Raw genomic sequence first — 24478 nt, 5'->3', positions numbered from 1 at the left:
TGTGTAGAAAGGTAATCCAGGTTAGGGTCACCTAGATAAACTGTAAATTATGTAAATCTAAATTTTTGAGCACACGTTTACTTACAGAGCTTTGTTGGAGGCTTTGACCACTGGCAGCAGCCTCAGAAGAGCCTTCTCTGAAGCAGAGTATTTCTTCAGGTCAAACACATCCAGATCTTTTTCTGATGACAGTAAGATGAAGACCAGAGCTGACCACTGAGCAGGAGAAAATTCATCTGTGGGGAGACTTCTTAATCTCATGTACCACTGAATATCCTCCACTAGAGAACAATCATTCAGTTCATTCAGACAGTGGAACAGATTGATGCTTTTCTCTGTAGACAGATTCTCACTGAGCTTCTCCTTGATGTACTGGACAGTTTCCTGGTTGGTCTGTGAGTTACTTCCTGTCTGTGTCAGCAGGCCTCGTAGGAGAGTCTGATTGGTCTGCAGTGAAAGACCCAGGAGGAAGCGGAGGAACAAGTCCAGGTGTCCATTTGGACTCTGTAAGGCCTTGTCCACAGCACACTGGTGGAAGTGAATCTCTGTAGATTCTCTTGTTTCAGATTTCTGGGATGTTGTTTGTTGTTCTTCCAGCAAATTGAGTCCAGAGTTGATGAAGGTCAGATGGACATGAAGAGCAGCCAGAAACTCCTGAACACTCAGATGGATGAAGCAGTAGACCTTCTCCTGGTACAGTCCTCTATCCTCTTTAAAGATCTGTGTGAACACTCCTGAGTACACTGAGGCTGCTCTGATATCGATGCCACACTCTGTCAGGTCTGATTCATAGAAGATCAGGTGTCCTTTCTGCAGCTGATCAAAAGCCAGTTTCCCCAGAGACTCAATCATCTTCCTGCTCTCTGGACTCCAGTGTGGATCTGTCTCAACTCCTTCATCATACTTGACCTTCTTCACTTTGGCCTGAACCACCAGGAAGTGGATGTACATCTCAGTCAGGGTCTTGGGCAGCTGTCCTCCCTCTCTGGTTTTCAGCACATCCTCCAGAACTGTAGCAGTGATCCAGCAGAAGACTGGGATGTGGCACATGATGTGGAGGCTTCGTGATGTCTTGATGTGGGAGATGATCCTGCTGGCCTGCTCCTCATCTCTGAATCTCTTCCTGAAGTATTCCTCCTTCTGTGGGTCAGTGAACCCTCTGACCTCAGTCACGATATCAACACACTGTGGAGGGATCTGATTGGCTGCTGCAGGTCGTGTGGTTATCCAGAGACGAGCAGAGGGAAGCAGTTTCCCCCTGATGAGGTTTATCAGCAGCACATCCACTGAGGTGGACTTTCTAGGGTCAGTCACGATTGTGGTTTTGTGGAAGTCCAGAGGAAGTCGACACTCATCCAGACCATCAAAGATGAACACAACCTGGAAGTTTTCAAAGCTGCAGATTCCTGCTTCTTTGGTTTCAGTAAAGAAGTGATGAACAAGTTCCACCAAGCTAAACTTTTCCCCTTTCAGCACATTCAGCTCTCTGAAAGTGAATGGAAACATGAACTGGATGTCCTGGTTGGCTTTGTCTTCAGCCCAGTCCAGGGTGTATTTCTGTGTTAAGACTGTTTTCCACATGCCAGCCACTCCCTTTGTCAGCACTGTTCTGATTGGTTCATCTCTTCCAGGTGAGGCTTTAAAGATGTCTTCTTGTCTGATGGTTGTTTCTGCTCTGTCTGGTTTCCTGGACGCTGTTTCAATCTGTCTGACCTCATGTTCATCATTGACCTCTGCAGTCCCTCCCTCTGTGATGTGGAGCTCTGTGTAGATCTGATTCAGAAGGGTTGGGTTTCCTGCTTTAGCGATCCCCTCAAACACACACTGGAACTTCTTCTTCAGAGTAGATTTAAGGTTACGTTGACAAACTGCAGGGTTTTCTAAATAAATGTAGAATATCACTTAAGTGGAAATAAAGACTTAACTTCTAAAATAATGAATCTTTAAAACATGTTGCTCCATCTCTTGAGACATTAGTAAATGTTTCATGCATCCGGCAGTTTAAATCTTTAGAGGATTCCTCTTACTGCTCTGCAGACGCTCAGCCAGCTCCTCCTGCTTCATTTTCTTCCACTGTGATCTTCACAAATGCCTCTCTGCTGCTCCTCTCCTCATCATCCTCTCTCCGACTCTCAAAGCATTCTGGGTAATCTGGACTCAGAACCTTCTGGATCTTCTTCAGCTGTAAACAGATAAATAAAAGTAATTGTTGTACATGTAGAGACCATAAATATGGAGTCCAGGTGTGTTTGATGCTGCAGGGCAGACTGACCACTGGGAACCTCTTCTAGATGCTTCTAGTGTGTAGTTTATCCCGTCAGTATAATTTATTATGTATATATATACACACATATATATACATACATCCGTTCATCTGAGTGCGAATGTGTGTAAATGTTTATTAGTGGCACTTGAGTTTAGAAGTGCTTGTATGAGTGGGTGTGAATGAGGCATGTTGTATAGAGTGCTTTGAGTACTTTGAAAAGTGCTATATAAGAATCAGTCCTATTACCATTCAGAAACACTAAGTCAACAACAACATCGACACACACATCACCTCTCTGCAGGACAGTCTTTAAACTCATTTTCTTGAATTTTAATACAGAACAAAGCTTTGTTTATAAAATGTGATTTTTTTTCCCTGTCAGGATTTTATGTAGTGTTAATATTTGTGATATATCTCTTAAATAACTGGCAAATCAGATATTTTCTATTCCACATAAACAGCTACTTCATGGGACAACATAGAAGAGCCACCTCAACGGGACAAGACTCGGCCGTCCATCTGCATCTAAAGGTCAAAGGTCACTCTTTCAGGACGCCTATGTTCACATTTTGGACAGAGAAGACAGATGATTTGAAAGAGGAGTGAAAGAAGCCATCTATGTCCACTGTGAGCGACCATCTTTGAACAGAGGCGGTGGTTTACGACACCAACTTTCTGCCATCTATAATCCAGTTTGGAGATCCTTCCCAGATGCCTTAACACCCACTCACATCCTGGGCCTTTGACCTCAATAAATCACATGATAGGGTGGGGCTAGTTCTCACAGCGGGTCCACCTGAAACCTCTGCTTATAATGACCCACACCACTGTTAACTCCTTGGGTCATGATTGATAGTGGTTCAACTCCCACTAGGACGTAAAATCTGAGACTCAAAGAAATACTGCAGAGTGGTGTGTTGTTTATTTTTTTATATCTTTACTTAGTGCATTGAAGTGGACATTAAACACACATCCACTTACACATACGTTCTAAATACTGTTAGAGATTTAATGCTGTGTGTGTGTTTAGCACCATCTTGTGCCTGTACAGAACCTGTCACTAGGTCAGTGGTGCTAACAGACTTACATTCATTTATGTTAGCTAAATACTAACAGAGCTGATAGCTCAGTAAAACACAAGGATACTAAAAAAGCAGTCTCAGGGCATCACTGTTGTACTGGGCATGGCTGCAGCAATGAGTTTATGTTGAAAACAATGATATACTGTTCACTTTCATTCCGCCCTTTTAGCATTAAGTGTTTTTTTCTTTGTTTGGCAGCTGAGCTGAAGCAGAAAAAAATCCACCCATTATCTGACATTTGTGTAGCCTGTAAATCACTTTATGAATGACGACAGTGTGAAATTGGCTGGCAGAGCAGATCACTACAGGATATGTTCAGTGCCATTTTGTCAAATGAAACTCACACACAAATAATTTATACCATGAAATGGCTTCTATGTGCATCACACTAAAAAGAGGATTCCTGACATCCTCCAGCATCTCTGAGGAATAATAGAACCATGTGTGCAAAGGAAAAACCGAGGAAGCTTCCGAGGAAGAGATGCCACACTTTTTGGACACCTCATTTATTTATGTCAATTTAGAAATTCTAATCATGTTTCATGGTGTGTTGGCGTGTTTCATGTGCACTTTAAGAGACAGTTTAAATTGGATTGAGAGAATGAGGGACAACATCAAGCAGTCAAATCAGCTCTCAAATCCTGTTACTAACAGCTCACCTCTCTGCAGCAGACGCCTGCTGGACTTTAAAATTAATGATTGCATCTTTAGACGCATCACTCTTTAAGGACACGCAGCTGGGTGGAGGTCCAGGTTGGTTCCTGTGAATAATGATGGAGCAGTGATGTGAGTGCTGAGCTGTGACATGGAGAAGAGTCACACACGATGCATTCACTGACACACACTGATTCACTGATTAGAAGAAGTTTCCTCCATCCAGCCATGCTCTGTTTCTGTGAGTCCGACTAAAAATACTGGGATATACTTTACTGCTGCTAGCGAAGACCATCAGATGGGGACTTGTGTGGCAGCCAAGTTTCCCAGAATGCATTTCACATGAAGCTCAAAAGCATCAATGGTGCACAGTTAAAACTGTGAGTAAATTTATTAAATTATTCTGTTTCTGTGTCACTAAATAAAGTTTTAACATGTTTTTGAACATGTAGAAACTTCAAATACCTGTTTGATTTACACAGAAATAACAGTGAACAGCACCTCTAGATTTAGAGCACACGTGTGTTGCTGCTGATTATTTAATATTTATTTCAGTACAGTTATTTGTCAACTTCTCAGATTACTCCAGAGTAAATTAATAAACACATTAGTCCAGTACTTACTGCAGTTTGTCCTAATTTTTCATTGATGCCCGTTTTTATATTAACAGGACTTTTATTTTCTGTTATTTTTCTGCTTTTTAGCTTAAATGCTTGAAAATACGAATTTTAAAACAACTTTTTTCACCCTTGTTTTTAAGAGCTGTGACAGGTGTGTAAATATTAATCACAGTGACAGTAAAAGAGGTAAAGGCTATAAAACATAAATAAAATAAATAATAAAATATAAAAAATAAAAATAAAATAAAGTAAAAATAAATAAAACATAATAAAAATACTGCAGCTGAGCTGTTGCGTCATCACGTACGCTGCGTCCTCTGTGGACTCTGAGTGAACTCACAAAGTACATTAGCCAGGAAAACATTACACACTGACTTTAATGGAGAGAACGGAAATAAAAACACACACACTTTGTTGTGTGAAGAAATCAAACATGAGCTGAACAAACAGTAAAGTTCCTAAAGACAAACTGTTAAAGGAGGAAACTTACAGTTTCTTCACACACACCAACAACAAGCTCCACTCCACACCTGGACACTAAACACGGACATACAGGTGAGCTGCTTCCAGGAAGTAGGCGGGACTTCATCTAAAGCAGGACAGGTGGGGAGGGGGGAGGAGGCATATTTTCACAATAAGAGCACTTTGTCTTTGAATGAATGTAGCGTCACACTGATGGTTTGTGAATGTGATTTTGTCAGAAACCATCAGTAACGTGGTCTCATTTCACCAGGTTTCAGATTCAGGCATTATTAAAATAACAAAATGAATATATTTATCAACAAAATGATTAAAGTGTTTATCATTTGTACAGGACTGTAATGGAACATAAATAAAGTTTTTACAGCTGAAAGAAACATTTAGAGGATTTTAAAAGTTTCTTCAGCTGTTTTCTCCTCCCACCTTTTCAACAGACTCAAGGTAATCACACATTTCTATCACAGCTGTTTCACAGACAGATGTAGGACACTTCTTTATATAAATGAAGCTCATTAAGAGGCGTGGAGATGATTTAAAGTGTGTTGTTGTGCAATTAAAGCTGTTTGTGTGACGCCCTGACCTCCTGTGAAAGCAGCTCTGAATGAAACAGCCAATCAGATCCATCATAGAGAGAGCAGGAACATCAGGAGAGGACACGTCTACAGTTTGGTCCATTCACAGAAGAAAAGACCAGAGAAAGTCCTGGACGTCCACAGAAGACACGTGTGGATGATCCAGGATCCTTTCATGGTAAAGAAAAAGCCTTCATCACAACATCAGTCAGGTGAGGAAGACTCTCCAGGAGGAAGACAATCATTACCCAAGTCTTTTATAAAGAGAAGACTTGTTAGGAGAGGTTCAGGAACGTAATCAGAGCAGCTCTGAGGTACAACTGTGACCTCAGTGAGGAGGTTTGCTCCATCATGTTGGAGGTGTAATGCTTTCTTTCTAAAGCTGTTATTGGCCTATTAAACACCAGGAAATGAATCAGTCGTAGTATTTTAGTGTATGTACATGCTTCCATCTTCAGTGAGCTCCTCTCTCCTGTCTGTGCACCTCCTCGCTCTTTCATGCATCTCCTCCTTACATTTCTTGTTCACAGGTTGGTTTCTGGCTGCCCAAAGCACATCCACCATAAACAGCGGGAACCACTGTGTTCCTGTAATCTGTCCAGCTGCCTCCACTCTCTGAAGGAGGGTGGATGGTTTCCAGCACAGTTACAGCACCAACATCCTCAGTCTGACCTTGTATGAACTCATGGTTCTCTCCACATTTACCACACGTTCTGTTTCCTGCACACTGGTGCTACATGTCCAAAGCACTTACACTTACATATACCAGCCTATCAATCAACCAAAGATCCAAACAGACTTTTAATTCATTTGAAAGCCTGATGCTTAGCCTCGTCCACCCCAGCTGTAAAACTCAGAAACCAGTCTTACTTGTTATCATCTATCGTCCACCTGGGCCTTACACAGAGTTTCTCTCTGATTTCTCAGACTTTTTATCTGATTTAGTGCTCAGCTCAGATAAAATAATTATTGTGGGTGATTTTAACATCCATGTAGATGCTAAAAATGACAGCCTCAACATCGCATTTAATCTGTTATTAGACTCAATTGGCTTCTCTCAAAGTGTAAAAGAACCCACCCACCACTTTAATCACACTCTAGATCTTGTTTTAACATATGGCATAGAAACTGAACATTTAACAGTGTTTCCTGAAAACCCTCTGCTGTCTGATCATTTCCTGATAACATTTACATTTACAATAATTGATTACACAGCAGTGGGGAGTAGACTTCATCACAGTAGATGCCTTTCTGAAACTGGATACCCTTCTGTCACATCAGGCAAACATGAACTCTGATCCTTCAAAAAACAACTTCAGAGTCAAGCTGGAGTCCAGCATCTGAAGCAGGTTCTCATATCAAGACTCCAGTTTGATGGTTTGACTGTCAGCCTGTTCAGAGTCCCCATGAACACTGAGTGTGACTAAACATCACAGCACAGTCACACTTCCTCTGTTAAAGAGGATCAAACAGTGGCAGATGTGTGAGGAACGTTTCATGATGTTGGTACCGACCTGCAGCACAGTCTGATGAAGACGGCCACAAAGACTGTTAGTCTGATGTGATGTGAGGAGAACAAATCTACACACTCTGTTTGAAAGGCTCTGAGCTGGATGTTGGAGACTTTTGTTGTTGCTTTGGAGTCTCCTACCCCTACGTGTTTCATCAAGTAGGGGCGGGACTTGAATAAAAAAAAAAAAAAAATCAAAGGCGGTCCAAACCTCTTCTCACTCTTCCCTTGCAAAACACCTTAAGTACTTAAAGCGTGAGTCAAACATAGTAGGTACACTGCCTGGCCAAAAAAAAAAAATTGCCACCAAATTTGTCACAACAAACCGCTGTGCAGAGCCTTCTCCAGCACATCCCAAAGATTCTCAGAGGGGTTCAGGTCTGCACTCTCTGGTGGCCAATCCATGTGTGAAAATGATGTCTCATGCTCCTAGAACCACTCTTTCACAATTTGAGCCCGATGAATCCTATTGTCATCTTGGAATATGCCCTTGCCATCAGAAAAAAAACATTCATGGACAAACCTGGTTATTCATAATATCCAGGTAGTCAGATGAACTCATTCTTAGAGCATATACTGTTGCTGAACCTAGACCTGACCAACTGCAGCAACCCCTGATCATAGCACTGCCCCCACAGGCTTGTACAGTAGGCACTAGGCATGATGGGTGCATCACTTCTCTGCCTCTCTTCTTACCCTGGTGCACCCATCACTCTGGAACAGAGTAAATCTGGACTCATCAGACCACATGACCTTCTTCCATTGCTCCAGAGTCCTTTATGCTTCTTTATTATTTTATTACTTCTAGAATAAGACCTTCTAAAAAAAAAAGAATAAAAACTTCTAGTATTCTAGAATACTTCTTTATTCTTTTTTAATCTTTATGCTCCCTAGCAAATTGAAGCGTTTTTTTCTGGTTTCCCTCATTGATTAGTGGTTTTCTTATGGCTACTCAGCTGTTCAGTTACTACCATGTGTAGTGATCATCATCAGGTGGAAGTGATAGTCGAACAACGACCTGAGTGATTCCCACCCCCTGGTGGTGATATTGCGTCATTACACCAAGGACCAAGCTGCTGCAAATGTTAATGGACACACAGGTTCGCCAGTTGCTTCTTCATAAAGACGTCCAGAAGCCAGAAATTAAAGTTCATGTTTGGAAAAGTGACACAAGGAGGGAAGAAACAATAAGGAACTGTGTAAAACCTGACAACAACAGCACCACAGCTTAGCAAGAAGGGAATGATTGCAGTAATGTTCATAATTCATTACTCAAGTCAAGTTAAAAGAAGATTTTGCATGAAGTAATAAGTGCATTTCAAGAAAGCAAAATGTCAGAATAAATGAAACAGAAATTGAAGTTCCCAGTGCAGAACAAGCTGAAAGGCAAGTGGATATAACCTGTTTGGAGAGAGTGCAAGTAGAGCAACACAGAAGTGAAAGACCTCGCATGCTCACAGAAAAGAGAAAAGAATTCCATAAAGAAAGATTACAGGGGCTGCAACATTGATTTGACACTATTTATGACAGATGGAAAGCAATAATCAGGGTTGCAAAAATATCAGTTATAAAAGGAGATCCGCTTGACATTCTTGAAGGTAACATGAACATTGTACAAAGACAAGTAGCTGAGCTTAATGATATTTATGATGAAGTTAGAGCAATAGATGGACCACCTCATGATATGAGTTCCAAGCTAGACAAATGCACATCAGTGACTACAGTAGTTTTGCAAAACATCCAATCTCAAAGGAGAAAATCAAGAGATTGTATGGCCTGATGCCAGCTCTGTATTTACTGCACATCCTCTACTTCCTCCACTGTACTCTTTTAGTGTCTCAGTTCATAGTCTGATTAAGGTCAATACGGTAATCTCTAATGGCTCATCTGCCAAAAGACAAGAAGCTGCAGCAGAGTATGAAGCCACAAAGGCTGTGCTTCAAATAATGATGGAACAAGAGAAATACTGAGAAAGAATGCAAATGCCTGAAGAAGAAGACAAACGCATTTCCGCAGAGCAAGAAACTGCGGCAATGTCACAACGTCTCCTAGAGGAAAAGGAGGAAACTGAGCACAAGCTACAAAGAGAAAAAGAGAAAGCAGCTGTGATGAAGAGACAACAAGAGGAAAGTGCTGCAAAGAGAAAGTCAGCTGAGGACTTAAGAAGAGAAAATGAAAGATTGGAAAATTTGAAAGGATTCAAGGCAACAAAGGCAAAACTACAAGTTTATGAGGAAGACTACGTTTCAGTGAAGCAAGAAAGAGTCACTCCAAACCATGCAAACTTACAGGTAACAGAGTCCAAGAATACTGCTTATCAACCCTCACAACCACGAAGAGAGTTAAACATCACTTACGAGAGCACAGCACAGGTGGTCTTGTAGAGGTTGTGGCAGAAGGTATTTAGTGGGGATTCACTTAAGTTTAAGCACTGGAAGGCATCTTTTCAGACTCTAATAGTCAGAAATAATATTCCCACTGCAGAAAATATATTTTTCCTACAGAAGTATGTTGGTGGTTCTATTTTCTGATTGGCTCTGAAGATTCAAATGAGGCAGCATAGAATATGCTCAGTGAATGTTATGGAGAGCCTTTTGTCATTGCTAAGGCCTTTGGAGACAAGTTACACACCTGCCAAAGGTCACAGGAAAGGATAGTGCAGAGCTAAGAAAGTTTGTGAATTTTTCACAAAGCTGCCAATCTGCAATGACTAATAACAAGAATCTGAACGTTGTCTATGATGGTGATGAGAATCAAAGACTTGCTGCTAAACTACCAGACTGGTTAAATAAGAGGTGGAACCAAAAGGCTACAGAGTACCAGCTGGAGCACAACAGGTTCCCACGTTTCAGTTTCTTTGTAATGTTCCTATTAATGGAGGCAAGTATTCCATGTAATCCGATTACATCATACCAAGCCATAAGACAAAGTAACTTTGACAAACAGAAGACAAAACTTCAACCTACACCCATTCATAAGAGACAAGATACAGTGAAAATCTTCACAACTATCTCTACTGAAAGACGCATGGTCTCTTGTGTGTTTTGTAAAAGAGCAGGACACGGCTTACACAAGTGTCGTAAGCTCACTGAGAAACAACTCGCTGAGAGAGTGAAATTCATTCAAGGTGAAAAATTATGTTTTGGTTCTTTAAATAGTGGCCATCTGTCCAGGAACTGCAGCAACAAACATCTGCAATAATCCCAGTTTATGTATCCACAGAAAATGAGCCAAGTAAAGAAGTACTGATCTATGCTCTGCTGGACACGCAGAGTGATTCTTCATTTATTCTTAATGAAGTATAAATGAAGTTTGAGCTTAACCCAGGTTAAGCTCAAACTATCTACACTGTCATCCAAGAAAACCACTGAACCATGCACCAAACTTGAAGCTCTACAAATAAGAGGAATGTTTTCCAAGAAGAAACTCACTCTACCAGTAGTTTACACACGGGACTTTATACCTGCTAATCGCAATCATATACCTACTCTAGACACTGCAAGGGCATGGCCACATTTTTAATATCCACATGGATATTGAAATCACTGACAACTATCACTTTATGTGAACTGAGCTCTAAATCAGATAAGAGTCTGAGAAATCAGACACAAACTGTGAGTAAGGCCCAGATGGACGAGCAGCCTCTCATTATAAGACACTGTGAGTCTCTGCATGCTGCCTTTCTGTAGCTACAGCTGTTTGTATACACTGAACAAAAAGCTTTGTAGCTGTATTCTGACTCCTGAAACTACAACACATCACACTGAAATACACATTACACTTTGTCTCTGTGAGATCTGATCACACCGACATGTTACATCCACACAGACTCCTCGTGTCTCCATCACCAGGCTGGGTGAGCAAATCTTTGTTCTTTATGGAGAACCAGTGAGGCTGTTTGGATTTTCCTACGAAACATCAGGGCTGAAAGACGTCATTTTAAACACTTACTGTTGTTCTGAAGGATCCCTGAAACCTTCAAACACTCTTCTGATCATCAGGATGGAAAAATGAAATTATCCAATGAAAGATTGAAAAATTAAACTGTAAGATCCATGTGCACTGTTGATTTTTTAACATGTTAAAAGGAGCATCCTTAAGTTGTATTCCACAGAAGTAAAACATTTTTTTAAGTAAAGGGTTCAAAAAAATAAAAAGATGAAATGTAACAAGTTAAAGCTCTAAAAGTAAAGAGACCACTGTACCAAACAGTGGCGATAAAGAAGATTTCCCCACCTTTCTTTGTTAAACTGATTTACCTGACAAATCTTAAGAGTCATGTGACAGAAGCATCACCATTGCAAATCCTTTCTGCTCCCACCACTTGGCATTACTTGTTCGACACACAAGTCACAGAGATTATTATTAATCTCTGTATCTCTTCCACAGCATGTCTTTATCCTGTCTTCCTTCTCTCACCCCAACCGGTCGCAGCAGATGGCCCCGCCCCTCCCTGAGCCTGGTTCTGGGTTTGTCTCTGTATGTATTATTGTAGGGTCTACCTTATAGTATAAAGCGCCTTGAGGCAACTGTTGTTATGATTTGGTGCTACATACATAAAATTGAGAGAGAGATATTTGTATGACCTTTATCTGATCCCAAACAAAAAACCTCAAAACAACAACAAAGCATGTTATTATATTCTTATTGTCAGCAGTGAAGATTTAAACCTGTTTCAATTGTATTAACAACACCAATCTGTTAATTCATTAATGGGCGCTTGTCTCTGAGTGTGGATTTCCATGGAGATTACCCCAAGTATGCTAGTTTGCTTCATAATAATCAGTTCTCACATGTAAATTGTGCAATCATTTTCAAAATTAAACATTTTGTGTTCAGTTTTTCAGTCACTACAGATCATTTGTCACCTCTGATTACAGATTATTCCAACAATCTATTTGATTGATTTAGTCAAACTGGATCATTAGACTCACAGCTTTTCAGGGACACACTGATTGTTTCATACATGACCACTAGAGGGAGAAAATTGTCTTCAAGTACTACTTGAATACAAGCAGGTCATCAGTGATGCTTCCATAGTTTATTACAATAAATGAGAGGCTGAGGTTGTGCTGTTCCTATTAAAAAGGATGTATTTCATTCATCTGTCAGTAAATAGTACCTTCACTTTAACATGTACTATGAATGTGGGTGTTGAAGAGTGTCGAGAGTGTCCAACGATGCACAAAGGAATCCACACACTAACATGCAAGGTAATGAGGGAAGCTACAAACTGGCATGCAAACAATGCAGCTGAACCTAATTAAACATGAGGCAACAGGGAGGAAGCAAAACAGAATACATGGGCATAATGCTCATTTATGTTGGAAGTGATAGCAGAGCTGTATGTTTGAATTTTTTCTGAAATCTCTCAGTCAGATAATGCTATATCATGTTTAGGTGAAGACTAGCGAGCTAACTCCCTGCTAACTTCTAACTCTGTTAAATTTAATAAATTCTGTTTTCATAGATGCCTGGATGTTAAACTCAATTGTTACACCTGGTAAAGCAGCAACACTGATCATTTTATTAAAGATGAAAGAATTTAGACAGTTTTTAACTCACAAGGATGCTGCAGTGTTCGTTTGACTTTGGGACCTGAAGCAGAGTTTGGACCCTTAAACAGCTAATGACATCAGACTTACACCAGGTCTGTATGGTTTACAGAAGATACATAAACAGGGCATACTTTTATGTAGGTGTCTGTATGATCAACTCCATCACATCTTTCTGCCTCGATCCTCAACCTGTTGTCCGAACACCACACGTTGGATTTTGTTGAGAAGGTGAGAGATGTCATTATGAAGGCAGATGAAACCGTGGTCTTGTGCGATGTTACATTCGTCTTCAGTTGCATCCCAGTCACTGAAGCTTTGGAGGTAGTTTTTAAGAGATGTAGGTACAGCAGCTCTCAACAGACAAACATTGCGGAGTGATCATTTAACCAAATGATCTACAACATGTAATGCGTTAATATTGAGGTATTAAATCATGTTATTTGTACTTCACAGTGAAACAGACAGCTGTATAAAGCTTACAGGCAAACACTGAGTCCTGAGGTCAAGTTTTTTTTGTTCTTTGTACTTTACCAACTCACATTTTCTGTCAGTCCAACCGACAGAACCACAAAAGCAAAAGAAGACCCAGTGAGACAAAGGTTATTGATCCTGCAGAGACACCAGATCGCTGCTGTGGTGATAACAGAAGGTTTCACACCTCTGACTGGTTGTCCGCCTCAGTGAGGTGACTCTTGCTTCTTTTAAATCTCCAAAGTGCCGCAAAACCAAGTACAGCGGCACCGACAGCAGCAGCAACAGCGACTTTCAGGGTGGTTGAAGTTCCCACCTCTAATGTGTCATCCACATCTCTCTGTGCCTCTTCTTCTTTCACACCATCCAGCTCCCTCACGCTTTCATGTGTTTCACCTGCAGAGAAAACAGCAGCTGTCAGAGCAAAGTCCTTCACACACCAGCACAGCAGGAAACTAACAGGTGTGTGTTCTGCAAGTGAACAGCTTCAGTTTCTGAACAGTTTCAGCTTAGACACAGAAAACATCTAAACATCAAGGCGGCTGTGGGTGAAGCGTTTTTGCTCAGCACCTATTGGATGTTCATGTGTTAAATCACAAGTGCAGCAAACTCTAGCAGAGCTGTAAACATGGGCGGTGCTGCAGTTTCTCAGAAGTGACAAACTCACCTGTGACTGTGAGGTTGATGAAATGACTGATCTCAGTGTGAGCTCTTTTACTTCTCCCAGATTTCCTCACAGCTACGTGACACTCATAAATCCCAGTGTCATTAAACGTAACGTTCTTCAGGATCAGAGAAACGTCTCCATCCTTCATCTCCGGGTCCCTCAGCTTCACTCGGCCATGAAAAGATTGATGTTGGTAGTTTTCATAGGAGCGTTTGTTCCTGTAGAAGTAGACGTAGCCGTCTGTGTTCAGGTCAGCTCTGCTCCACTTCAGCACTGAGATTATTTCCTCTGTGGTAATCTGACACTGGAGAGTGACGTTATCTCCAAGCTTCACCTGAACATCCTGCTGTAGAGCTGAAGCAAAAAGAAGAAGTGATATTTTTTTATATTTAACACACCTCAGTGACCTTAGCTAACAGGAACATTTAACATAAACCACGTGGTCTCAGGTGTGAAAACACCAGAAACTTTTTTAGTGAGTCAAACAAACGTGCTTCTTTTAATCCGCCCACACTGGTGAAAAACAAAGTTCATTATGTTAGGTAAGCACACTCATGATTCAGTGTCTTGTAGAACTGCTTATGATAGGAATGCCCTATATTTTTCTGTATGACATCATCGTCTCTGTGGAGGAATTTTGGGCCACTCTTCTTTACAATGTTACTTCACTTCATTGAAATGTTTACACAACAACTCTGCAACTACAGCATCTTAGTCTGGTTAATTCTTTTGTTTTTCCAGCGTCTCTGCTGTAGATTTGCTCTGCCTGGAAACACAAAAACACTTTTTTCTGATGTTAAAGTGATATTTGACTCTTGGAAACAAAAGTCTGGTCCTTCAGATCAGGTAAACATTTGCATTAAACATGATCAAATTCCCTGAAGGTGTTCATGACATATCAAGTTTTGAGTTTCCTTCACCAGCTTCCCAAGTTAGATTTAAAACACCTGGAATGATCTCCGCCCAGATAATGAATCAGTGTTGCTCTCTGACACCAGACCCGAGCAGATGTGATCACAGCTGTATCCAGCTGTCAGATGGACTTCACCTGAACACATGTCTCCTTTGAATTATCTCCTGGCTGTCAGACAGTGACTTCAGACTGATGTTAACGACGTTCACATAACAGTCAGTGATTGATCCTTCATGGAAATGCTTCTCGATTCCTATGTCATATATTTTTAATTTCTAGGTAAACGCATGTGTACACACAAGTCCAACATGTTAAATATGATTTATTCCACATTTAGATTGAACAGATATGGTTACAGACTCTCTCCACCTCCCTTCGTGTGAGGTTTGAGTTTCCTGCATTTGTGTAATTATTCGACTAATGTTGTAAAACCTTTTGGTCACACTAGCTCAGCCTAATGTGTTGGCAGTCCAACTCATCACATAATGCTCGGTAATGAGCAGTGTTGGGTAAGTTACTTTAAATTAGTAACTTAGTTACATTACTAGTTACTTCTATCAAAAGTAACTCAGTTACTTCAAGTTACTCGTTACTTTCAGCGTAACTAGTTACTAGGGAAAGTAACTTTGGTTTTACTCAGACTTCTCTTGTTAATGTGTTGCTTCCGTAACTGGATACCCAGCAAGATTGTCAGTCTTCTAGCTTGCTTACTTGCCACAAGTGCACTGTGCCACCTACCAACAGAAAGGAAAAATAATGTGCACATTTCCACGAGAAAATCCCGCCTGGACCGTCGTTGACCGCCGCATGATTCTAGCCTGCTTTTTACATCCAACACAAAAACTGCAGTCGTGGTGCTTTCGATTGTCCTCAGAACTCGGAAATTCTGCCTTCTGAATAGGAAGATGTAGGTAACACCAGACTGCAGATGAGCTGCATACAGGGCTGGACTGGGACAAAACAATCGTCCCGGGGAATTTGACTAGAGACCGGCCCACCATTATAGGAAAAATCATAAAGCCTTTGAATGAAAATAAACACTGTTGTGACAGTGATGTACACTGTTCTGATGGTATATATGTATCAATCTATCAATTGTTGTAAGACTCAGATAATTATTTTTTTAAAAGCGAGACATTTTAAATGAAAATAATAATGAAAAGTATTTCTTGGTGCCCCCCTTTCCCTGTTAATGCCCTACCTGGCCCCCTGGCAACACTTTGCTAGATCCGCCCCTGCACAGTTACCAGCTGTCAGCTACGTAGAAAAGGATCCTGGTGTTATTTGTCTCTCAGAAACAGTTCATAACTTCCCTTCAACTCATTCATGTCACCTAAAAGGTAAACCTGTTTCTCCATCACCTGTTCAGCTCTGATGATTCAGTAAGGACATCTCCTGGTTTCATCTGCATGTTTCCCTCTCACCAGATAACCAAACCGATATCATGACCAGCAGCTTTACAGCTGTGGCTCCAGCAAACATCAGCTGATACTAGAAATTAATATTAAATAAATTCTAACAACAGCTGATCAAGCTTAAACGTGCTGCTGTTGTTTAGCGCGACATCCGCTGGTTTCCTCTTTCTGGCGCAAAGTGGGCGATAAATAAACAAGAGAGAAAAGCCGATCAGCTGATCATTGATCAGTTTTATGATTGAAGTAGAAACAGGAGAGGGAGGGGAGAGAATGAGAGAGGAGGCAGCTGTACAGTGTAAAGACAGAATAAATCCAGCTTTGTGTCTTTTTCATTGTAGCTGAAGCTGTGTTCCTTTTCAGCTCAATACGAAACGCGCAATATTTTCTCTGAAAACGAGACGATTCTGTTTTTTACAGGACGGTTGGAAACTCTAATAATTAACCTTATGAACAAAATAAAGTTCAACATCAGTAACATAGCACCCACCCAGCATGCTAGCTAGTACGCAGTACGAAAAAGTCAGCATAACGAAACTAAACTCCACCTAAACTTGGTGCAGGTCATAACTTCTTACCTGAAGTTCAGTTCACCTGACACGCGGACCGGCGGCCGCTTCGGGTCTCTCCTCTTGCCTCCCTTTTCCCTCATCCACCTGCTGGCCTCCACCACTTGCTAATGTTATTGAATCTGTGGAAGCTCCGCGATAGCCACCACACGAAGTAACGAGTAACGAGCCTATCTAAATCCCAGTAACGAGTAACACGTTCCTGGTTTTGGCATAATAACTAGTTACCGTGCTCGTTACCACAATAATAACGTAGTTACTGTAACGCGTTACTTAATAACGCGTTAGTCCCAACACTGGTAATGAGCCCCTTCTTCTCAAGTGGTCTCACATTAGAGTCATTCAGACAGGCAGGATTTCATTTAAAAAATCCCCCTTAAAGGCAGGTGGGCCTGTGGAGGGAAAGTTGAGACCACTTCAAAGCAGAGGACAGTTTTTGAGTTGTGTCTGGGCATTTCATCTTTGACTTGAACTTTTGTTTCTCTTAAAGCTCTGTGGTTGTAACAGTCAGAGTTTTCTGCATCTCGTGATGTTCGCTTCAGATGCTGGGGAGCTTCTATTGAACTATATCAAACTGTCGGAAGTCCTGACTCAGTCTGAAAATGGGTTAGACTGTAACAAGTTATAACATTCAGCATGTGACACGTCAAGGCAATTGATGTGTTGCTGCAAAGTTGCTGCAAAGATTAGTTTAATAATACAGCAGCGAGAAACTTTTGATAACATTTTTTTGTTTTATTTTGTTTTTTAAATGGGGAATATAATTCTGCCTGGTGACTACTTCTACTTTAATTTTATTTTGGATGATCAGGCAGTAGTCCTTGAAAAGTGTGAATGGCTCAGACAGAGTTTGAAAGCGCTATACCTACTGTGCAAAGTGATGTCTTTTATAAGTCATTTTGGATGTACAGTTTCAGTCCACTGAAAACATTGTTTTGTAACACCTGGTGACATCTCTTTTTTTCTATTATTTCGACTAATCGTCTAGCCTTGACGTCCATGTACAGGAAATTTATTGTCCAAGTGGTTTCATGATGCTTCTACATGTATAGGCTCTGTAGTCCCATGTTTCCAGAGAGTAGAGATCCTGTTTTCTGTACAGAAACAGTTATGTGTGAAGAAATGCAGAGTAATCAGCAGACATCTCCAAGATACACACTGGTTGTGGCCATTTTTGTTGAATCTTTATTAATTGTAATTTGTATTCATTTTATGTCTGTGAAGGTTCTCAGTCGTCCAGGTCATCGTAGTCTAAGGAGCTTGGAAAGAAAAGCACACCCAGTGGGAGTTTCCCCCCAAAGAGGGACAAAGGACCCCCTGATGATCCTCTACCTAATCACATGAGCCAAGGTGTGAAAGTGGGTGTGGGTCCCAATCAGCCAGGGTTTCGGGTGAGCTCATTGTGAAACCTGGCCCCACCTTGTCATGTGATTTCCTGAGGTCAGATGGTCCAGGGTGTGAGTGAGCGTTAAGGCGTCTGGGGAGGGAACTCAAAACTGGATTATAGATGGCAGACAGTTGGTGTCGTAAACCACCGCCTCTGTTCAAAGATGGTCGCTCACAGTGGACATAGATGGCTTCTTTCACTCCTCTTTCAAACCATCTGTCCTCTCTGTCCAAAATGTGAACATTGGCATCGTCAAAAGAGTGACCTTTATCCTTAAGATGCAGATGGACTGCTGAGTCTTGTCCCGTGGAGGTGGCTCTTCTATGTTGTGCCATGCGCTTGTGAAGTGGCTGTTTGGTCTCTCCAATGTAGAGGTCTGGGCATTCCTCGCTGCACTGTAAAGCATACACCACGTTGTTAAGTTTGTGTTTAGGAGTTTTGTCTTTCGGGTGGACCAGTGTAGTGGATCATCAGGATCATCAGGGGGTCCCTCTTTGGGGGATCCTCCCATGGGGTTTAAATCTGGGACTCTCCACCATTTTACCCTAGAACTGAAGAAGCTTCTCGGATGAGAGGTGAAACATCTTCAAGTAACCAAAAGAAGTCCAGACGCTTTTCTTTCCAAGCTCCTTAGACTGTATTCATTTTGGTTTTTTCTTTAAAATTGTAAGAATATGCTTACCTAGTTTTGTTATGTAAATCTGTAACTAATTTTACTTTTGCAAAAGTTTTTGGAAAAGTGATTGGTTTGTTAACATCTGGACCCTCTCATTAATTAAGGGGTTAATAGCACCATGGAGGGGTGTGGTGAAAATGTCTTTTGTTTGCCAAATGTCAGATGGGACGACAGGAGTGTTTAAAATGATTTTAAAACTTTTACAAACTTCTCAAAATTTCCCAGCAACTTTCTTTCAGTCCTGATACTGATTACAACCACTTTTACTTCCTCTTACACAGCTCTTCACAATAAATCAGGTGACCATCCTTACTAAAATAAAAACCATATGTAAATACAAAAGCTCTTTTAAACTTATTAAACATTTTGTACTCCTTTTAAAATGTTTTTCTAAATCCTCTAAACATTAATATTTTACATTTTAGCATAGATTTCAACAATTTTATTATTTCAACACATTTTAATAAATGACCGTTTTAAAATTAAGATTAATTTAAATAAATACACCAAAACAGGAAAATGTAAAATAAGGGGAGGAAAGCCTCATGTACTGAATAAATCAGTAGCTTGTCACATAATAAATTGTCTTTGTTTATAGATTATCCATATTTATACATATCAAGTTAGCAATGTTAATATTTATAAATAACAAAAATATTACATTTATTAATCATATAAATATAAATTTACTGCACCTGTGATAGACGTCTGCATGACATCCCCAAAAAATTGCCAAGTCTAAAGTTTAAATTTTGAACGTCACGTTGACGTCCAGGTTGGGTCACGTTTGGACATTCCAAGTTCAGACCAAATTCAGACGTTAGATGTTCAGAATGTGTCGTCATCTACACGATGTGATCTGATTTTAGTGCGTAAGAATGAGACTATTCATCACTTATCAACAAGGGCTTAATGTGAGACTTTTCTGATCAAATATCTCCACTCCTTTAAAACAAATCCTCAAAATAGCCTCTGAACAGAGACAACCCCACTCCACAGTTTGTACTATTGCCAACATCCACTATCTCATTGTTAAGTGTTGTATAATAATAACAGATGAGTCTCCATCAAGGTGATTAAACAGTGATTTTAAGACAGGAAATGTTATATTTTGCACAATTTGACTGCAACATTTGCTGCTCAAAAAAAAAAAAAAACCTGAAATGATCTTTCAACACGTTTTAAAGAAATTACTCAGAATGATACAGATTCAACATTACTTACAATTTGTAATAATCCATTTATTTTCAGTTCTGGGTTTAACTCACCGGTAGATGCAGAAATCAAACAAAATGACAAGAGCACGTTGAGAGAAGCCATCCATGACAGCATGGTAGAGACTGAGAGATGACAATGATTTAAAGGAAAGTTCAAAGTTCAAAGGAAATCACACCTCTGTCGCTCACAAGTACCCAGTAAATAAGTATATTAAATAGGTATATTGAAATAAATTAGTTTCTATGGGTTCTCTGGGAAACTTCACTGAACAAAGTCAATGAATGACTTAAATTCAGAGATTGAAGTCTGACCTGGTTCATGGGTTTTACTGTAAAATGTCAAAGTGAAATAACAAATTTTACCGTATAGTTAAATTCATAGGTTAAAAAAAAATCCCTTTACACAGTTAGATAAGTCTGTCTCTGAATCATATAAAGGTCGGATTTGTGTATTTGTTCTATTTATTCACGCGTGACATTCTCACATTTAGTTTGTAAGACACAATAAAACTTAAAAGAAACAAAACTGAGAATGAGTCAAGGTGCAGCAGCACAGACAGAAACCACAGACACACTTTGGAGCCGCCCCCGTGTTTCACTGCATGTTGTAGGACTTATTTATTCCTTTGTTGGTAGTTTGTGTTGTTACACATTTGGAAACTTCAAGGGCTGTTACTTCCTGATTTATACACAGGGTCATAAGTAACGACCAAATAGGAGATCCGGCCTGAGATGGGTGCGGACATTTGTACTGAAGATGGTGCGTCGACTGTAAAGACAGCTGGAAAACTTGGCTCGGCAGCATCAGCACGGATCAAAGCAGAAACTGAGAGAGCTGCTCCGATGGAGAAGTGTGAGTGACAGGAACAGGATCAACGACTGAGGAAAAGTGAGTAGGCTGTGTTTTTTAGACTGAAATAACTGCATCATTGGCCACAGAGCATGAGTGAGTCCTTGGACGATGGCATAAATTACTACCTTTAAAGGAAGCAACCTGCAGTTTCTAACACCCTTCAGCATGACAAAGGAATAGGAATGTTGATGCAAAAAAGCGTTTAACTTCCTGGTTTGCACTTCTGTGACGCTGCCATAAGCACATCCAGAAAGTTCTCATTTTAAAGTCATTTATTGAACCAGATCAGAGATATTCGCTATTAGTTTCATAAGTTATTTTAGCCAGTGCACAATATATGTCTTTGATTGCTTATTTAAGTTGATCGGTGTTAATTAAAAGTGCAGTTTTTCATGCCTTTGTCCTCAAGCTTTGAGACATCTCAGTGTTACAGCAGCTAAATTTGAACAGCCTTTAAAAGACATGTTGTAAGAAATAAAACCTTGAACCGATCACTATAATCAGTATCAATACTACACAGCCAAAGAAAGGCACATGCTAACATTTTACTAGACTGCCTTTAGCTTTGACGAAGGCAAACATTTTCTGTGGTGATTGTTTAACTGAGTAAATGTAAAGCAAAACATTTATTTCAATCTGCAGTTGCATTAAAAGTGTATTCTCCCACAGATTCTCATTTAAGAATAAAGGTCTGGACTCTGTGGTGGGCAGTCTGTGTGTGACAACCATGAATCCAAGCTAAACCTTTTTAACTAAAGGTCAGGGCTGCACTTAATTCTGGTCATCTGTAAGTTTTTCAACAAACTTTTGCCATCTGGGTTTTTCCTCAAAATTTTGTGAATCCAAAAAAACACAAACAGAAGGGAAGAATAAGAAAAACATTGATAAAAAATCATTTCACTCAAACCAAAAAAAGACTAAAAGTGAAGTAGACTGGAGATGGTGGCCTGCAGTGTGTGAATGCATTTACGGTCATTCCCAGTATTAAATGTGAGTGTTCTGGACGTGCATTCAGTGACTGTGGTCCTATTCCTGTATTTGTACACAGCTTAACAAACGTATTAGAATTTAGTCATGGTGAATACAAAATCATTTATTTTATGCTTCTGTCCACCAGAAACAGACTGGTGGCTTTCTCCACCAGCATGAGCAAGTTCTTTATTCAAAATTATATTATATATATTATATTAGTCAAGAACTCACTGAAGAGCCCGTATTAAAGCAGTTTGTGATGCTGGGTGGTCTTTCTCGGTTTATCATGATGATCTAATAATTTGTTAAAAGTTGTATAAAAATAAACGTAATCAAATGTGTTCATGCTGTAACATGTCAGTGCTTTAGTTTTCATCAACAGAGCTTATGCATTTCTGTAGTAGCTTCATTACACTTCACCTGAATCCTCAGTAGGAAGCTTGACTGGACGTTCCTTCCTATGTTGACAAGTTCGTCGGTGTATCACAAAACCAACGGCAACAACAACAACAGCAGCAACAACAACAACAACAACAACAGGAATAATGGCCTGCTGAGTCGGAGCTCCGACCCTTTCAGCATCATGCATGTTTCCATCTCCATCTCCTTTTTCCATCACTTGTTTCTCCAACACACTTTCATGTGTTTCAGCTGCAGAGTAAACAGAAGTCACAGGTGGAGAGAATTCTAACTGGATCATAAAGCTGGGAGGAAGTTTTTAGTTTACATTTGATGAGCTCCACAAACTCACCTGTAACTGTGAGGTTGATGAAGTGACTGATCTCAGTGTGAACTCTTTTACTTCTCCCAGGGTTCCTCACAGCTACGTGACACTCATAAATCCCAGTGTCATTAAACGTAACGTTCTTCAGGATCAGAGAAACGTCTCCGTCCTTCATCTCCGGGTCCCTCAGCTTCACTCGGCCATGAAAAGATGGATGTTGGTAGTTTTCATAGGAGCGTTTGTTCCTGTAGAAGTAGACGTAGCCGTCTGTGTTCAGGTCAGCTCTGCTCCACTTCAGCACTGAGATTATTTCATCTGTGGAAATCTGACACTGGAGAGTGACGTCATCTGCAACTCTCACCTGAAGATCCTGCTGAAGAGCTGAAGACATGAAAATAATATTTTTTCTCTCTTTTTTTATTTCATTTGATAAAACTTTTTATTAATTATTAATCCTGAAGGAAATTAATTTATAATGGTTACCAGCAGCTCCCACTCACAATAAAATAAAACATTTAATCAGAAAGAATAAGGCAATCAAATACAAATATAAAAATAAATTAGATTCTGAATGACCACGGCAGATCCGATGCCATATTAAAGCTTTTCAACATATTTATTCCAAACTTTAGGGTTGCTGTCTACACATTTGGCTGCAGCTCTCCTGATGCCAGACACACATCTCCACAACACCACACCTTCTCAGGACCCAGTACAATATTTAAGTTGGCAGGGCATGACTGCAGATGCTGCGCAGGTGCATCCGTCTTCCCTGTATGGCGCTGCAGACCACGCCCCGCCACGACATTGTATATTTAATATTTTCTCCATATATATTTTACAGATAGAAGCATGATCACAGTCAACCACTGAAACATTGTCTGTAGAGATTTTTGCAAAAATCCACAGGAAGGAAATGCTCCCTGCATAGAACTGCATAGTCCACTCATGCTCCCACATGTTTTTTATCATCCAGTAGGAGCCCTAGATATTTATAGTTAGTGACTCAACCCACCCACTGTATACACACACACACACACACACACATATATATTCTTTTGTGTATATATACATATGTATATGTATATATATATATATATATATATATATATATATATATATATATATATATATATATATATATATATACAAATATATATATATATATATATATATATATTTGTATACATAGATATATATATATAGAGAGAGACAACTTTGAGGAGTTAAAATTTAAACATGTACTCACCTGTTAACTCAGAAATTAGAAACAAAAACAGAATGTTTTTAAAATAAGCCATGTTTAACAGGAGGATGAAGGCCACAGAGCAGTTCAGACTGAAGCAGAAAGAGACTTCCAGTGAAATTAAACCAGCTTGCAGTACCTGAACCTGTGGGTGGGGGATTTAAAGTGAAACGAAACCATGCTGCTAATCTTTCTCTATAAATAACAACAGAAATGAAACAACAGAAACATACGAACTGCCGCAGACTTAATGGAGACAAATGATAAGAGATATATGATATATGCAGCACAGGAACTTTATGCTAAGGTGACTTTTGCATAAAGTGACCTTACTACATGATAAGAACATGTTCTGCTTAACCTGTTTTGAGTTTTGGTTTCGTTTTCTATGTGTATCTGTTGAGTTTCGTGTTACTGACACCAGCAAAAAAAACAAACAAAAAAAACCCAGTGGAGTATCGGAGAGTACCTGTCATCCAGTGGCGTCGTTAGGCCTATTTTAGGGGTGCTGAAGCCTCCCTAAAATGTTCTTAAGCCCCCCTAAATAATTTGGTGGGGGTTTTGGGGGTTTTTTTTAGTTTTTTTTTTTTAACTCGGTTGGTCCCTTTCACTTTACACTGTTAAGGTAG

General features: G+C 40.0%; 2 protein-coding genes and 1 long non-coding RNA gene across 3 annotated transcripts; all 3 read right to left on the bottom strand.

Moving 5' to 3' along the window:
* Positions 1 to 1738: 1738 nt before the first annotated feature.
* On the bottom strand, positions 1739 to 5172 carry LOC120437641. Its single transcript, XR_005611313.1, has 4 exons — positions 5113 to 5172; positions 4008 to 4109; positions 2028 to 2182; positions 1739 to 1880 (listed from the first exon to the last, which is right to left on the bottom strand). It is a non-coding gene; the product is annotated as an uncharacterized LOC120437641 (long non-coding RNA).
* A 7987-nt stretch (positions 5173 to 13159) lies between these two features.
* On the bottom strand, positions 13160 to 14938 carry LOC120434121 (sodium channel subunit beta-3-like). The gene is made up of 3 exons (XM_039601648.1): positions 14929 to 14938; positions 13881 to 14234; positions 13160 to 13609 (listed from the first exon to the last, which is right to left on the bottom strand). The coding sequence occupies exons 1-3, from the start codon at positions 14936 to 14938 to the stop codon at positions 13395 to 13397; spliced, it is 579 nt and encodes a 192-aa protein (XP_039457582.1). The 3' UTR covers positions 13160 to 13394.
* Positions 14939 to 19930: 4992 nt separating this feature from the next.
* LOC120437065 lies at positions 19931 to 24004 on the bottom strand. Its single transcript, XM_039607788.1, has 3 exons — positions 23853 to 24004; positions 22631 to 22984; positions 19931 to 22530 (listed from the first exon to the last, which is right to left on the bottom strand). Exons 1-3 carry the CDS (start codon positions 23902 to 23904, stop codon positions 22289 to 22291), a joined length of 648 nt encoding a protein of 215 aa, XP_039463722.1. The 5' UTR covers positions 23905 to 24004; the 3' UTR covers positions 19931 to 22288.
* Positions 24005 to 24478: the final 474 nt, after the last annotated feature.

Source organism: Oreochromis aureus, linkage group 3 (assembly GCF_013358895.1).
Source record: "Oreochromis aureus strain Israel breed Guangdong linkage group 3, ZZ_aureus, whole genome shotgun sequence".
Lineage (NCBI taxonomy): Eukaryota > Metazoa > Chordata > Actinopteri > Cichliformes > Cichlidae > Oreochromis > Oreochromis aureus.
Note: the sequence above shows the minus strand (reverse complement) of the source record. Positions and strands in the feature narration are given on the sequence as shown.

Bases quoted from the DNA above. Each gene is read 5' to 3' on its own strand.
- LOC120437065 (XM_039607788.1), bottom strand. From the start codon at position 23,904: ATGGCTTATTTTAAAAACATTCTGTTTTTGTTTCTAATTTCTGAGTTA. The intron at 22,985-23,852 runs GTGAGTACATGT...TCATGTCTTCAG, and splicing joins TCTAATTTCTGAGTTAACAG to CTCTTCAGCAGGATCTTCAG. The intron at 22,531-22,630 runs GTGAGTTTGTGG...TTTACTCTGCAG, and splicing joins CATCAACCTCACAGTTACAG to CTGAAACACATGAAAGTGTG.
- LOC120434121 (XM_039601648.1), bottom strand. The intron at 13,610-13,880 runs GTGAGTTTGTCA...TTTTCTCTGCAG, and splicing joins CATCAACCTCACAGTCACAG to GTGAAACACATGAAAGCGTG.